Source organism: Ambystoma mexicanum, chromosome 5q (assembly GCF_040938575.1).
Source record: "Ambystoma mexicanum isolate Mex_15411 chromosome 5q, UKY_AmexF1_1, whole genome shotgun sequence".
NCBI lineage: Eukaryota > Metazoa > Chordata > Amphibia > Caudata > Ambystomatidae > Ambystoma > Ambystoma mexicanum.
Window position 1 is genome coordinate 89,292,681 of NC_090933.1, and position 17,440 is coordinate 89,310,120.

A 17,440-nucleotide genomic window follows, 5' to 3' on the forward strand; every position below is an offset into this window, starting at 1 on the left:
GTCATGAGGGGTGTTAATATAACTGTGGCCAAACGGGGTATTGTCCAATTAGTGCCACTTAACATATATTTGGATATAAGGGACTGACGTAGTCCCACCAATCAGCTCCTGTCACCTGTTCTATGGTAATTTGGCAAACTATGTATAAAATGTTCAGCTGCTATGGGGGGCATCTACAGCTCATTTCATCCAATTCAGTTCCACGGTGCTGTCTGAACTATGCTTCTAAGCAGTTTGGGACCAATACATTTCCGTTACTTCCTGCTTGGTGTACGCTTCATTTCTTTTGGATTACTTTTTTCCCCTGGAGTTACTTTCTGGTGAAGGTCCCCTGGTACACCATCATGACATTCTTATGCCTCTGTATTGTACCCTGATGAAGGCGTACATTAATGAACATTCCATGTCAGAACCAGTTGGCCTTCTGGCTATCTCTGAATGCATAGCATCTCATGCCCTATAGCTTTACAAATAAAATAGAACTTGCTTTTGAAGGATGTTGCTCTAAGAACAATTTCATGCATTCTTGCACTTTATTAACACTAATATTGAACTTCATTTTAATTGATTCACATTTTTATATGCACTTTAAATGACTATTTACATTTGCCATATCCAGATTTTAAATTTTTGCAATTATTGTTTAGTATTGTTTAGGAGAGTTTTCCCTATATGTGTTATACAAATGAATTTGTCCTTACTGTATGTCTGTTGATATGTACAATGTTTCCAATGGTTCTCTGTTGTGTAGTACATATATGCTGCGCTGTCTATAAGATATTCGTTTTTGCATTCATTCTTACATAACTAAATGATGTGTAAAGAAATATTTCAGTATTTGCTCTGCAGAATTCAGCCTTCTGTAGATAGTTTGTTTTCCTGAGTTGTCTGTGGGCTATGGGATACCTGCCTTTCTATTGAAGCATCAGGATAAGATTGTCAGGCCCAAACCCCTTGAAGATACCTGTAGTTATAATATTTGAGTTTGCAGAGAGCTATTCAAGCCCCATAGGCAGACATGGACAGCCAGTGTTAGAATTAAATGTAATTTTAATTGGGACTTGTAACACACCACTGACTGAATTAACTGCCTCAAGACACAACACGCAATCCTTAGCCTAAGTGGAATTTAACAAAAGTTAGCAAAAAAAGCCAGGACTTAATGACTTTATGGAATTGCAAGAAGTTGTCCAACTCCCGAATATTCAGTGGAAGGGAGTTCCATAATCTTGGGGCTGCTACGAAATAAACTTGGACACGCTTGCAAGCCGGAGAAGACAAAAGCAACTTATTGTTCAAAAGTAAGGATCATACAGGGCTCTATGCATGAATTTTGTTTTGACGATATAAAGGTGCTGAACCATACAAGCATTTAAATGTTAAGCAAAGAATCTTAAAATGTACTCTACATTTTTTTGGCAACCAATGTATAGAACGTCAAAGACAGGAAATAGGTTCCCAACATGGGAGTATGAAAAATTAGACAAACTGCTGCAGTAGTCTAATTTTGAATTGATCAACAAATCAACCACACCTGCAAGATAATTTCTGTCAATAAACGGAGTAACTCTTTCCAGTAGCCAAAGTTTAAAGAAATAGGACTCCACCACTATTTCTACTAATACTCATCAAGGATTTTAACTTTAGTTACAAGTTTCATTGGGATATCTAATATAATTGGTGGAGGGCAGGGATTAAACAAAGTTTGGAATTTAGCTTTAGGCCCAAGTAGAATGACTGTGGTCTTTTTTGTGTTGAGCTGTAGAGCGTTATCCAGCATCTAAAATTCTACGTTGTTTAAACAATTTACTAAGAGGTCAATTCCAGCATTTAAGTCATTGGGCTTCATTACATCTGTGTCGGTCCGGAAACAATAGTGCCGGGAAGCTTAACGGCACTGTTGTTTCCGGACCGGCACAATGCAACTCTGTGGGCCGGTGCTGTTTGGCCTGCTAGGGTCAGACCTGCCGTGCGGGACGGCTCCCACCTGCAGAGTTCTCACGGAGGCACCAGCACCGTTATCAATGGTGCTGGTGCTCCCGTGTCCCCATTCCCATGGAGTCCGTCTTCATCCGGAAAAGCACCACAGAGACTCACGCACCCCATGACTTAATTTCCAGGCAAGATGGAGAGCTAGGGAAGAGGAATTTTGCTTTATATTCCTTCACTTTGGCTGAGGCTCTTCGGGAGCCACCTTGTCGATGACACCCCTAGCCACGCCCCATCCTCCTTTTATATTATAGTACTTTGTAATGTCCCTTAAATATGGCGGAAAGGGGACGTGCAGAGAAGTAAGTTAAAGTTACTCCCTGTAGTGACTACTGTAATCCGACTATAGTCTATAGTCCCCTTTCCTCCATACACCCCTCGTGTCATCGGAACTAATAAGAGTCTGTCTTCTCGTCCTCTGAAAGGGACTGACGGTTGGTGCAGGGAGCATGCACTTGGGAGTTTGTTTGCGAACAGTGAGCAAGCATGCAATTCGCTTATTGTTCAAATAGAAAATGCTTCAGTGCAACATGCTTGAGCACAGGTCCCTTTGCCATGGAGGACAACCCATTGGTATGAAGGAAAGAGGGATATGAACTAGGAGTAGTCACTATGTGAGTAACCAACTTTTTCTTGTCTTTCAAACACGGTTCTGTCTATACCATGTTGGATCTGATTCCTACACTGAGTGGGAACCAAGATGCAAAATCTGCTCTGCACCTTGTCCCACTCCCTGCACCAATGTGAATGCTTTTCTGCCTATGTCATTATTTGATGATGCCTGGGAACGCTTCCCGCTTTTTAGCGATTCTTCTAGCATGTGGAGTTAATAGAGATCTGCTGCACTTGCATTCTCTGTGTTCTTTTATTACTGTGCGTCATTGCCGATCTCCTCCGTCCTCATGTGTATGCATGGCCAAAATCGAACAAAATTCACTGTGTGGTGTGATGTTTTGCACAGGAATCCAGGGTATGCCCAGGTCCCCATGCATAACACAAAATCATTCTGTGAAACATCAGAATCCCTAGAAAGTAGACTGCACCATGGAAGCAGTAGATAGCAGGCTCCTTCTGATAGATTATACACCTCCAACAAAATGTCTTTCAATTTTGCCAAATTGTAATAAGCAACATTAACAAATGTTTGTTTTGTACTAAATGTAATTTATCCTTTCTGTTTAGGAATAATTTCTTTGGCACAAGATCATCACCTTCATTATCTGCTACAAGCTAATAGTTCAATTTTGTATCTGCTGCAACCGCGATTGGAGAGGTCTGCTTAAGAATTTCATCTGATTTTGACTTCAGCTACAACTGTTGTGTTTTGTTTTCAATCTTGTAAAAACAATTGTAAAATTGTACCGTAGTAAATAAAATACTGCAGCAATTTGGATTAGGGAGATATTATTGCATGTTATTATTTTGAAACTTTAGATGATTTAATGCGCTTGTTTAATCTTGACATCTCAGAATTTGTATGCATTTATTTCTTATTCCATAAATTATATAAACTGATCCTGGCTTCATGGGTTACTTCTAACAATATAGTGCCACGGCGTTCATTGTGCTTCCAAGTGTCTGTGGCCTTAGGTTAATGATTAAGCCAATTCTGTTTTTTCCTGACATGATACTGGCCACATTGTGTGTTTAGTTTCTATTTATTTATGTATGTATTGTGTCCATCGTGACTGTACCCATGGTGTATAACTTAGCCCCCAACATGTGCAATATTAAAACACTTTGCAAATATTGCATCATGTTAATATTGCTCTCTCCATATTACATACAGCCACCCGCCCATCTGCTGTTTTCGCAGCTGGCACTTAACAGTCACCCTGTACGTGCTGCCCTGCACCTCCTCTGTTGTCTCATGCACACGATACGCGGCTCAATAAAGTTTACCTCATTCATTATCCCCCCTTCTGCACATGCTCGTACACTGAACACTAGTCTCCTGCACAGCTCTACGTGGAGATGTAAGAGGAAGCTCTCCCCCTCCCTTCTGTCTCCCGACACAGACTCGCCTTTTCGCATTTTTTTGAGATCTCCCCACTCTGGGTTCACTGCGACTATGCTAATATATCTTACTAGGCTCCTCGCTCGCATGAAGTATTCCTAACTGTGCTCATGTTATGGGCTCTCTTAGTGCCATATACCACGGCAGCAACTAGTGAACCTTCAGTGCACCACCAGGGCGGCAATCAATCAGCAGTAATAAAGCAGCACGGTCATCTGACTGCATATTGGCCATACTTCACTGCATGTCTATACCTTGCCCCCACACTGACTATTGGCTCATCACCATAGCCACAGGATTTCATTCAGCACGCCACCATCTTGTCCTTTTCCACTGACCCGCATGTGTATTTTAATATGTATACTATATGCCCACAACCTGTTCCCTCCTCCATTCTAGGCCCCGACTGACAATTAACCCGCAACACATCCCGGGAGCCAGGATTTTTTCGCCAGCTATTTCTGAATATTTCATGTAAGCAGCCACGTTGAATTCATTACCATCTAAGCCAGATGATACCTTGCGAAGCTAGGTAGGCTCTGAGGCTCGACCTTTATGCAATCTAACCATTGTATTAAACTTCACCCGCTCTCTCTCCTGGCTAACACTAAGCCTCTCTCTCATCAGATATCAGCTTCTGCTGTATCTAAATTGAACTGCTGGCCCGCATTAGCTACCCCAGAAATTACTCTTCACTTTTCAAGACGCCACCCATATTTTGCTGGTAGGTCACCTCTTACAGTCCCCTGTTGCTTCATTGCTCCATGGGAAGATCACATTTTTAAAACACGCCCTTTCATTTTTACCCTCTAGGTCAACCAAGCCTGATGACAGTTCGGACCCCACAGCAACCGTTTTCCAATCATTCAAGCCGCTGTGGTTTCAGTTCCCTATCCGAACCAGAAACACCCATAACAAGTGGCGATAATAAATGTGTGCTGTTATTGACAAAACAGTACATGAATTTTGCACCTGGTTGTTACTAACTCACTATTGTTGGATTCTTTGTATTCCTTTTTGTTATTTAGACAATTTTGCCTTTTTGTTCAGGCATTTTGTATTTTGCTGTCGAGTATGTTCAAATAGGTATAAACAGTCCCTATAATAACATCCTACTCTACTGACAATGCTGGAGAAAAGTAACAAGACTACTAAAAAGATTGGCGCTGTTTTTGTTAACACTTTTTCGAATTTGTCCTATAAAATTAAAACCATTGTGATGAAAACTTGGAAGAAAGTCTATTGTGGTAAAGAAGTGTTGCCTCCTTTAGTGGCGTTTAGAAAAAGTCAGAATCTACGGAATATTCTAATCAGAAATGATGTGACAGAAATGCGAACTCCACAGGTTAGACAAACTAGACTGTGGGGTATGCCTGAAGTGAAAGGACATTTTCCATGTGGGAATTGCAGCATGTGTGGACAAACAAAAGTAACTAGAGTATTGCAAATTCTACCTGATGTAAAGTGGGTCTTCAGTGAAATGACAAATTGTAACACAGCCAATGTTGTATATTTAATCACTTGCCTGTGTGGCCTACATTATGTGGGAAAAACGAATAGGCAATGTAAAGTTCGAATGGTGGAACATCGCAGCTGTCTCAAAAACCAGGTGATTACTGCTCCCCTTGTCAAACACTTTATTGAAAAGAAACATGGTTTTAATGATTTCACATGGCTGATTTTGAAAAAGGTGCATGGACATACCAAAATTGAAACGGATCGAAAATTATTGAATGTAGAGCAAAAAATTATTTTTAAATTACAGAGTAATGTGCTAGGTCTCAACGAAAGCATTGATTGGCATTTGGTCAGCCAAGTATGATTTTTGACAGTGTGAGATGCATATACCATATTGTGTTGGTGCCAGCATATCATTGTTTTAAAAAACACCTGTTTAGTGCTCGTGGTGTCCACTAATCTGTTCTACACCAGTAGGCTTCAGGTCCGTTCCAATATGGCCCTTCCCTTTGATGGACTTTTTTTCCAACACTGAGTAGTGTAGTCCTTTTTCTATGTTGCCGGGTCCGTTCCAACATGGCCCTTCCTTTTGATGGACTTTCCTTCCTACACTGAGTAGTGTAGTCCTTTCTTTGTGTTGCCGCACGACCATAGACGTACTGTTAGTGTGCAGCAGTTTTTGGTTTCACTGAATTCAGTGTTGGCTGTGTGCGTTTGGAAGCTGCCATTAGAGTGATTTAATCCCTCTGAGTGTACAGGTGAGTCATTAGCATTGTGGTTCTGTGTGTGATAATTTTCCCACTGCCGGTACATTCCCTTCCTGTACGCGTGGGGTAGTTTGGTTATCTTTTGCCATGGGTTTCCCACGTTGTGTAGGATGGACAGCATGGAAGTTTTTTCTGCATTCTATATATTGTACGGGCACTTAGTCTTAATCACGAGGGTGAAATAAAAGCACTCCCATCGGTACATGTTGAAGGGTGATGCCAGACATATGGTGTTCATTGCCATGCATCCATTGTTTTCCAGATTGATACTTTACGGCTTGACTGTGTGGATTTCTCCTTTGCAAACACGTTGATTGCTGCTTTGCTTGTTACAGTCTTGATCCCTACATCTGTGAAGGTAATTTATTTTATGATATTTGGAGCCCTGTTTTCATGTGTAATTGCATTTTGAAGCCCCTTTCTGGATATAACAGAGCATGTGGTCTCTGTGTATTGGTTCTGTCTCATTTAGGTGTGGCGATACTTTAGCGGACTATGACGCTTTTGTGAAGTAGTGGTCTCTCATTTGGCGAGAAACCAGCGAATTTGTCATCCTGTGACGCGCTTTGAAGTTTCACCATTTAAAGGTAAATTTGTGGGTGCCCTGTTGGGACCCGTGTGAGTGTGGCATAACCTCTATGCCATGTTCTTTTTCTACATTTTGTAGTACTTCCTTTCCCTCTTTTTGGAACTCATTAGTTTTTCCTTTTACTCTTACAGGCTCGGAGGTTCTTTCCTTCCTTTGCCTGTATAGAAGTTTGAATCTACCCTTTCAGCACGGTGTTGAAGAGATTAGTGGATGCTTTTTTTTAAAAAAAATTTCCCCTGAAGAATGTTCGCCCGAACTGGGCAGTGAAGAACAGAAACATGTTGGGATGGTTGTTGTTTTAGAGACACATTGAGATTTTTTTGTGTTATGTTATGTGATATCTTTTGTGTCATGCAAATAAGTTAACTTTGTATTTCATGTTTTAGTAACTGTTTTTTAGTGTTTAGTACACTGTGTTAGGTGAGGGTAGTGTTTTATGTTTAAATTCAGTTCGAATTATTTGAATAAAAATTTGTTATACACATTTTTTAATCAATCATAGCAGACGGTCCATTTTTTCAGGACTAGTGATGCCGGAAAACCTTATAGAGTTCCTGTGTAAAGGGGGTTGGATGTAAGTAAAACAAGACGTGTTATCTTACTCTTTATTGTATTATGTATTTTGCTGTCGAGTCATTCATGAAACTTTGTTTTATGATACTCCTCCCCTCCGTGTGATCCTTGGATTAGCATATTGTTAAGCTATCCTTACTGAAACACAGGTGCACCTCCTGTGTGTCTATAAAATGGGGAGCCGTTGACTCTATTCTTTATGTTGACCTTCCTCCTTTACCCTCCAGAGTCAGGCCCCTGTACATAAAAAAGAGGGTCCATTGCCCCTCTGTATACTCTACTGTATGTATTGGGTGACAGTTAAAAATGAAACCTTGCACAATAGATCTTCTAAAAATACATCCCTAATAAGATCCATTAAAACCCTTTATCATCAAAACAAACTAAGCAATGTATAAGTATTATAACAATTCCAATCAATCCAGTACCAAATCTGTATATACAACAATAGCCCACCATCTACAATCAATGACAATCAAATATAAAGTTAAGACAGAATTTATAAAACACAATGTTACTAATATGAAGGATATGTGATTTCTGGCAATTTTATGCTCCCAAAATTCTATACTTTTCAAAATTTGATGCAAATACTCTAAAATAATTATATATTTTGCTATTTAGGTATCTTCATTCAACACACAATTGATATAAAGATTAAACTTTACTTTGGCCCCACCAAACCTGCAGCAACACTTCATATGCAGAATCCACATTCTTATCCCTGACATTTCTTATGTGGGGAACATATTGATTCAGAAACGTAAACACGGTCCTCTGCAGTTTGCATTTGGAAATCTTGATAAGTGCACAGGCAAAGTTCCCAGTTTCCCCTGTTCAGCAGCAACTGTTTAAAATCAACTGTAGGTTAAACCCGACTGACGCAATATGATCCATTTAACTCCCATAGTTTTGTCTTCATCTTTCCTTATTTTTTATAGAATCTTCCACAGTGGCATCAATTTCTTTTAATATACCTTCACATCTGTCAGAAAATTAACAATTTCTTGCTGCAAGTTCACGAATAGAGAGAGATTTTGAGGTACTAGAATTTTCCAATAAAACTGCATTAGATGCCATTTCACTAAAGTTGACCATAGTAGGGTAACCAGTTCATAATGTATAATGTAGATGGGGACACAGTTGGCAGGGTTAACACCTGCCACCACAGTAATATCTCTATCTGATCTAATATCTGGCCATCCCCTAAATCCATGAACTCTATTTTATAGGTCACTATAGGTGTCACTTTTGCCATATAGCATTTTATTATAGGGATCAAAGAAAATCTGCAAAATGTTTTATTTTCTTAGTTGCGCTGCTAGCACAAGTACTTTATTCTCGGACCTACTCGTTTTCAGCGATAACGCTGGGTGTTTATTGATTTAGAATCCAAGATATGTGAAATCAGTAACCACTTCTAACATCTTGTTCCTGATATTCAAAACCAGACTAGGGCCTTTCTTTTTATTGTAAAATAGATTATTTTAAATGTATTAACATTGATTTCTACTTTATTCATATTTGCATATTGTGAGGGGTCAGTAATGGGAGGCGGACAACTGCTGGTAGTTTTCTCAGTATTTGACATTTTATTAATGAAAGAAAATGTGTAGAAAACCAAACTAAGCCTACTCTACCAGGGAGTTCCCTACTTAGTCTAGGTTCTAAGGGAAAATCTCCTAGCATAAACAAAACTGGCCCTCACACTAACCAACAAAACATTTAAAGTAAATCATAAACAACATAAATAAATGATTGCCAAATAACCAGTAACTTGGGTAACTTCCACTTGTCCTGGGTAGATCGCTTTCCCAGGAATGTCCAAAGTCAATCTCTTACAAAGAAAAGTCTTGAACCAGTTCTTGAAAGTTCCAAAAGAAACAAATGTTCATTCTAACAAAAACTGCCTTCAATATAATGTTCTCTGACAATATTATAGACAACCACAGTTCTGTTAGCTCTTTTGCAACTTGGTATTTTGAGGATTCATTAGGCAACTTAAAGACAAGGCTCTTTGACCTCCACAGGTAGGCAAGGCACTCTTCCTTCCTATGCCATAAGAAAGGGGCCTCTTCTGTCTGTCTCACAGCTACCACGAGAATCTGCTTTGGCTTCTAGACTGCTTCTCTCTCAACTTCAACAGTTTCAGCTTTACAGATTTTTGATCAGTTATTTTAACAAGCACTCCGCTCCATTCCCCAGCTTTAGGTACACCTTTTTTGGAGGTTTTTACCCCAAAGCTGTATTGCCACTCCCCCAGCCTTGGACAACCTTGTATTAGAGGTTTTACTTCCAATGTCTACATGACCTCAGATTGGTTTCCCTGGGAATACTATAGGGATTCTATAGCTGGTTTTCTCCCCAGTACAAACATATTTCTCTGGTTTCTTCCTTAACAATTTTCTTATTTTTCTTCCGTTTTGGGAGAGGTTTCTCTGCGATTTCTATTAGCATCCCATTGGGTTGTACACAGAGGATACTCACAGAAGATGGTACATCGCTAGTCTCCTTATCCTGCCCATTCTGACTGGGATCTGTTAATAATGGGGTAGTGGGGAGATCAATTCTATTCAAGGGACAACACCTCGCTTGATGAACATGCTCCCCACAAGAGAAATGATTAAGGCGTGGAGATAGTGTTAGAATAGAGGGTATATCCTCTTTAGATCCTTCTTGTTTAGGGGTTCGACAACCAATGGGAAACCCAAAGTTCTGCCACGAGAGAACAATTTCCTCTTCATTCTCATCTGTCAAGTACTTTGCTGATCTTAATAAGTTATCTTCCTCAGACAGGGTGGAAATATCACCCTATGAGGAGGCTGAAGGATGTTGGACTGTGCAACTTCACAATTCTATGTCTCTAAAGTTTCAAGGTATTCCCCAGATGATGGTAAGGCAGAAATATCATGATTTCCTTTATCTGGAGCCTTCACTAACGAGACCTCTAATAGCTGTTCACATGTTCCATCTATCTCTAATGCATCAATTGGAACAAACACAGTTTCAGGTGTATTACAATGTCCAGTTGTCTCAGGGAGAGGAATCTCTGATATTAAGGAGATTTCTGGAGTGTTTCTTTCTTCCTGTATTAAACATGACTCGTGTGTGTAACTGGATTCAGACATTTTCTCTGTTACCCACTGTGAATCAGGCGAAACAATTTCTGCCTCCCTGCACCCCTGATCTGAAATTGTTTTTCTGTATTCTCTCCATCTCCCTGCCTAATAGCAGACTGGGACAGAGAGTTCCATTGGGTTTCATGTACCAACAGTCCAACCAGCTCGCCTTTTTTAACTTGTACTAATCTGGGTGACAAATTCAAAGGGCGATTTTTATTTCTCTCTCACCAAACATCAGAGGTAGCACCCTTAACATTCCCGTTTGTCTCTCTCCACTTATGGGTATAAGATATACAGCTGAGCATGATGGACTTCCACCATGAGCTCTAGGGAAATGATGATTTTGTCCTTACTGGGTACTTGATAAGACGGGGGAGAGAAGAAATTATGGGCCTGATCACGAGTTGGGCGGTAGCCCTGAAATGCGGCGGTTACAGTATTACCGCTGCATTTAAGGGCTGGTCCTATCACAAGTCTGGCGTATTTATACCCAGCTCTGAGCTAGGGGTAAATTTGCTGAAAAAATACACATATTGGGCCCAATTACTGCCGGCGGTAGTACTGCACAGTAATTGCTCTGAAAATTACCCATTGGGGCCAATGGACCCAATGGGGATTAACAGTTAGTACCCAAACCGTGATCCAGCAGTAATACGGCCGGAACAGTGGCCACTAGCGCTAATATAGCTGGGCAGTATTCCAACTCGTGATCAGGCCCTATAAGTGTTACTCTTCACATTCTAGTGGGAAGAATGGCCTGGTTGGTTAGGGGTTGAAAAACAAACCCCATCTGAGAATGGGGCTAGAGAAGAGTTCACAGTTTCTCTCTAGGGGTTCCAATCCACTGATAGAGAGTTTAACTGTTTGCCAGTACTCATCAAACCCACCAGGGATTGGACCGTAGCCGTCAGGATCTACAGATTGGTAACCTGAATCTAAGACCGGGTCTCCTCAAATGAGGGCGACCTTTCCCTTGATGTAACTCTTTATTCTTTTTAATTTTTACAGAGATGTAGTTCAATTGAAAGAGTAGAACAAATGCCACCAGGTAAACACCAGGCTGTGGAAACAAAGAAAGCATTTACTACTAGTACTTATACTCGTATACCATATCAAAGGCAGGTGGCAACACTAACCTGATTAGGCTGGGGTGTTGCCGATAAACCTAGTAGTCGTCCAGTGGCTAAAGAAACCTCTGTTTCACTCTTAAGGAGAGAGTAAAGTCTGGCAGAAGAATGAGTGTGGCAAGTTCCAGGAAAATACAGAAGGATCCAAGCAGGAGGGGAATGGAAACAGGGTGGGAAGGTTTGTAAGGCTAGTAATGACCTACCCCCCAAGCAGTATGAGGACGCACTGGCGGCAAGAGGATGCACAGAATAATCCGCACTGCAGAGCGTCCAAGAACTATGCATCAACTCTTCAGGGTCCAGTAAAGTATGTCCACAATCCAAGGGCAAAAACCAAGAAGTAAAGCAGCAGTCAAGGAAAATCCAAGAGCCAATCCGTTAGACAGAAAAGTTAGTTATCAAGAATGCAAATAATACAAACATCAAATCGGAATTCAAAAGGCAGTCTGGGACACGGAGTACAGGGTCAAGATAATGAGTTGAGGAAAAATGCAAAAGAATAAGCAGGCATTTACGTTCGATCAGAAGCACCGGTGTCATTGCAGGATCGTACATTTATGTTTGTGTGGGCGGATGTACATCGTGCTGGCATTGTGCCCAGTGTTGGGTAACCATGGTGATAGGAGGTTGTACCCAATGCAAGTGCGCAGTGGTTGAGGCACGTTGTGTGTATGCACTGCTTCGGCCCAGACACCATGGCAACTGGCAAAGCTGCAAGAAGGGGGCTGCAAAGCTACAATGTTTACTTAACGATTGTGCTAAAGATCGTTAGACCGTGACACTGTTTTACCTCCATCTTCAGTTATAAAAGGTGTAGGTCTGTACCCTATATTGGGAGAAGTGATGTCGTTCTCCTTACTCCCAGATATATCAACATTCACTTTAAGGAGCCACTGGTTAGAAGGGACTTCTCTTATCCCCCTGTTTCCCTTGATGGACAAGGAATGGAGGGTCTCAGAACCAGGTTTTAAAGTGAAAGTACAACTGGCTTGAGCCTTGTCTCCACCCAGGTGATCCACCTGCAGTAAACCACCACCAGGATTGGGATCAGAAAGCGTCTGCCCTCTCTTGGCCACCTGGGAAGAGACTCTAGGCAGGGTTTTGGTGAGGGATCCACACGATCCTCCAAAATATTCTTGTGATTTACCTAAAGCCTGCTGTAGGCCAATAGGAGTGATGTCCAAGAGGTCTAAATCGTCAGCATAGGAGAGCCAAGACACGCTTTGCCAGCCTGTATGACAAGAAAAAAGTCATAGTTTCTACAAAACCTTCTCCTTCATCAGAAATGTTAACATTAACGCAGTTTTTTTCCAGACGTGATGCTGACCACAGCATTTTGTTCCTCTCTGTATTTAGATAATTTACACATGACTGGGCTGCTTTTGCTTCATTCTTAGCTTTGGCAAAGAAACTCTGGCCACATTTAAAATGGTGTTCACCACTGTCAACACCCATCATGATTGTGCCCCACTTCTAAAAACCAAGCTCCCAACCAAATAACGAACACCATATTTCCCAGTACTCTTTCTCTGTGACTTAAAGAAAGACTCTACATGTTGTATATAATACCCTGATATTCCAGCCAGCAAACCTATCTATGGTACACCAGGAATGCGAGAATATATTCAAGACTAAATGCACAAATATAAAACGTGACATTAGGAAAATATTTAATTAATAATATTCTTGTAATTTAGGATAACACATCAGAAAATCATAAATGTTTTCTCGAAAATCTAAAGTGCTTAAATATTAAGTTCACCATGTACGGAAGAAAACACAATTAGAGTGTCTGGATTTAACAATCTATGTTTAAAATAATGGACTCAGTACAAGACTCCGCAGAAAAATATTAGCAATAAATTCTGTGCAATGTGTAGAAATTACAGACCATAATAAGAGAATTTTCATTAACATTCCCTATGGAGATTTTCTCTGCATGTGTACAAAAAGTACAGATGGAGACTCTTTTGGCCAAGAAGTAACTAATATGATTGGAAGATTTTAGTAGAGAGGTTACAAGAAAGATGATCTACTCAGATTCAAAATCACGTTTAAATGGAAAAAGATTTTGAATAAAAACAATAAACAACTGGAAAATACGAATGACGTCAGACAAATCAATAACTATAATCAAAATAGCTATAAGATTTATAAGATTCTTCTCGTACACTGACATTTTTGTTTCTGAACGTTGTTGCCATAAATTTCTCTAACAAACAATGGTTATCACAAATTCAACCACTAATCATGTCAGCACTCTGCATCTCCCTAGTGCCCTTTATCAAACTATATGTATCTATAAACAAAGACTTTAAAGACCAAGCAACTCTTCTTGCTATGGTCCACTCGAAATTTCTCTACCTCGAAGCATTCTCTAGGAAAATCCAAGCCAGGCTAGATCATAAAGCCAAACAATCAAATAAATGGCAAAGTGGGCTATGCGCCTTGGTGAGTGTAGACCATTCTGATACAAGGGCCATGATGGAAGCCATCCTGGACTTCCAAAAATGGATCAGACGTTGTGCTGATCAGAGAGGAAAACAGGGCCCAAATGGGGAGGGGCATCAGAAAGGAACTTTATCGAGAAGACTGCCCGACACGGAATGTAACCAGATGCAGACAGCTCATGGACTGGATTAGAAAAAAAGGTAACATTTGAAACAACCATCAAAAATAATGTCTTTCCTAGTCTATTAATTGGCACAGCACCAATACTGAAACCCACATGGCACATTGTTAAACCCAATTCATTTTTGTGTTACGCATGCTCCAAGTGCAAGTATGCCCTGAATAATGTCAACATGTTAATATATCGGGCCTGTAAATCTTTGAAATTAAAATAGTTATAAATGTCAATCTAAATTTGCATTATACGGTATGGCCTGAATATTTTGGAAACACTACATTGGGATTATTTAAAAAAAAAAAAAACTCATATATAGAATTTCAGAACCAGCAATAAAAACCCTAGGTGAACCCACTGGGAGGTGGAAGACAAAAACTGCCACATGTATCAAATTCAGTTTTGTGGACTGAAAGAGGTGCCACAGAAAAAAACAAGTTCGAAACAGAACAGAAGCTGTTAATCTTGCATTTAATACAGAACGTAAAATGAGTGTATTGGACGGTGCCTGAACATTATAATATTTCGAGTAGGCTGTGTTAGGAATGATTTGTGTACTTTATACATGTTTTTTCCTCCTTTTGCTCCCGATTCTTGAAGTATTTTTTCTCTATTGACTTGTTATATGAGTTTTGTCTTTTTTTCTTTAAAACTGCTTTTATAATTGCATATGTGTGGGAAAACTCTCAATGAAAATGTACTTCTTTTACATATTTGGACATAATCAGGCACTAGGAATAGAAATGGGCATGTTAACATGCTACCCATCTGTCGTTGTGGCTGCTTAACACAGTGAGCGCTTTCATGTCACACAGTATTGGCTCTTGGGGTTTATAACTTGTAGATATTCCATCGGATTGACTTTTGATTTTTTTCTGTGCTTGCATTATTTGACTTCTCTGATTTCAAAGATTACATTTTTAACTTTTTTTATCGTGATACTGTAAGGACTAGTCTTTTGTTTATCTTGACCAAGTCAGGCACACTACTGGAACTCAGCATGCATCAAATAATTCAGTATTTCTTTCATTGTGATGGATCATGGTTGGGTACTGTGATGAAGTGCCAACAGTGGGATCCGTGATAGATGTTCGCAGGCTATGTTTGTGGAATCCGCCTTTCCCTGGCTCCTTCTCCCGCTGTCACCATCTATCATGATTATTACCAGCTCCCCTCCAAAACATCTTGTCATGCGTAGCTGGTCAGATAGCACTGTGAGCTAAGCGCTCACCCCTGATATCTGTGCGCAGCCTGCTGTGGAAGGTTCAAATCCCGGCTGGGTCAACTCAGACTTTCATCCTTCTGAGGTTGATAAATTGAGTAGCACTCTGTGGGATAATAATGGCTTCTGTTATTTCAGCGCTCTGAGATCTATGGGTTTGTAGAGCTATATAGGAAATACATTATTATTATCATCCTCTTGTGGGGAGACAGGGTAAGCCCTTCTAACGCCCACCCTCTCCCAAATTCCTTCTTCTGTGTGGGGGTATACCCCTGCAACCTGCAACCTTTGGTCATAACCCTCCCCCTAGTCCACCACCTCCTCCTGCTTCTCTTCCTACCGGCTCCCACGGCATGACCTGTGAACCCCTACCAGCACCCAATTTTATAGGGACACCATGCGACTCCCTGGACCTCGGTAAATATGCGTTGTAAGGGTATGCACTTATTCCCAACATATCCACTCAGCAACGGCAGCTTGACTGAAGAAGAAAAATGTCACTGAAAGCGGGCAGTTCGCCTATAGTGAAGCCAGGGAATGGGGTGAGAAGGACCCCAGAGGAAGCCACCCAGTCTGTAATGCTGACGCTGGAGGAGGTATATGGAAAATACCCCATGGCCTCTACCCTATCCCCAAACCCATCACTCGGGCTGCTCTTACACCACCAGACACTATTAGCAAGTGGGATTCAGATGTTGGAAGTAATACTTCAAGATCGTGATCCACGAGCCCTGATGGTTTATGTAGTACAGACCAATGGAGAGAGGAACTGTAAGCGAATAAGGTTTTTGGAGTGAACTAAAGTTGCAGTTACCATCTCACCAGACACTCACTGCAGCAAGAAACACAGGGGGAACTGCAAACATAGGGGCAGCAGCTTGGGGAGTCCAAGCAACCCAAATGCCAGCCACAGGCAACCATGGCAGAATTAGACATGCTTCATGATAGGTCTGCCTGATTCCAAAATGGTGGGCTCCCTTATATATTCCTGGCCCTTTGAGCCTCAGGTTGGCATCGAGTAATACATAGACAATAGCCACACATGTGTTGGGGTTAAGACCAATGGCCACAATTAAATGCGAAGGTCACTAACCAAGCCCAGTGTCTCTAATCAGATCCTCATTGTCCCAGTTACAGGAGAAGCCCAGATATAAACTTGGGTAGAGAACTGCACAGAGAGAGGGGTTTTGGAGATGAGTTGACAACACAGAGGTGTGTAGAGGAAGCAAGGAGGTGGAAGGAAGGAAGAATTAGCACAGAAAGGGAGGAGTTGGAGGAGAAAGAGATGAAGACATAGGAGGTAAGAGTTGGAGGGTGGTGAGACCAGGTGAAAGAAAGGATAATTGAAAGGCAGGATTTGAATGAGGGCAGGACCTGGAGAGAGAAGCAAGGAACAGTTAAAGGATTGAATTGGAGGAGGGATAGAGGAGTTCAAGGAGGAGGCTGGAATCGAAGAAGATCAAAAAGAAGGAAGAGGTTATTGGAGGAAGAGGAACCTTGGAGATGGAGGAAGGTGGTGGAAAGGAGCAGAGAGGCCCAGAATAGCATGGTAGCATTGGCCAACCCAGGTAATTCCATGGCCGGAAGGAACCAGATGTAAACGGCACACCAATGGAGCCAGACCTGGTTTGACATCAGAGCACAGTGAATCTGAAATGTAACCTGGGCTCAGAGATAATGGTATGGCTAATACCCTAAAGGCTGTACTGAAGCAGAGAAAATTAAATAAGATAGTCTGAATTATGGTAGGACTGACAAATAAATAAAACATGCTTGCGAGAAAACCAAGCGATAGTAACATAAATAAACTATTATAAGCTAGCTGGGAACCATAGTGTCATGCACCAGCCCTGGAAATTGGTTCACCATTGGAAGTACTACTACTACTAACATGGCTTCCGGTTCCCAACTTCAACGGTCTAGCTTATTTCAAGATGGCCAACGGAACCT

The 17,440-nt window shown here is 41.0% G+C and overlaps 1 protein-coding gene across 3 annotated transcripts in view; it reads left to right on the top strand.

The window, feature by feature from the left end:
- The window catches only part of LOC138497237 (fibrous sheath-interacting protein 2-like), a 727,834-nt gene extending 724,452 nt beyond the window's left edge, over nucleotides 1-3,382 (top strand). For 2 of the 3 annotated variants that reach the window (XM_069620568.1, XM_069620569.1), the window contains one exon: nucleotides 3,172-3,382. In XM_069620568.1, the coding sequence (XP_069476669.1) occupies nucleotides 3,172-3,177 (6 nt within the window). In that variant the 3' untranslated portion in view covers nucleotides 3,178-3,382. The remainder of the gene's footprint in view (nucleotides 1-3,171) is intronic. The other variant, XR_011278548.1, reaches the window with a different exon arrangement.
- The last annotated feature ends 14,058 nt before the right edge of the window (nucleotides 3,383-17,440 follow it).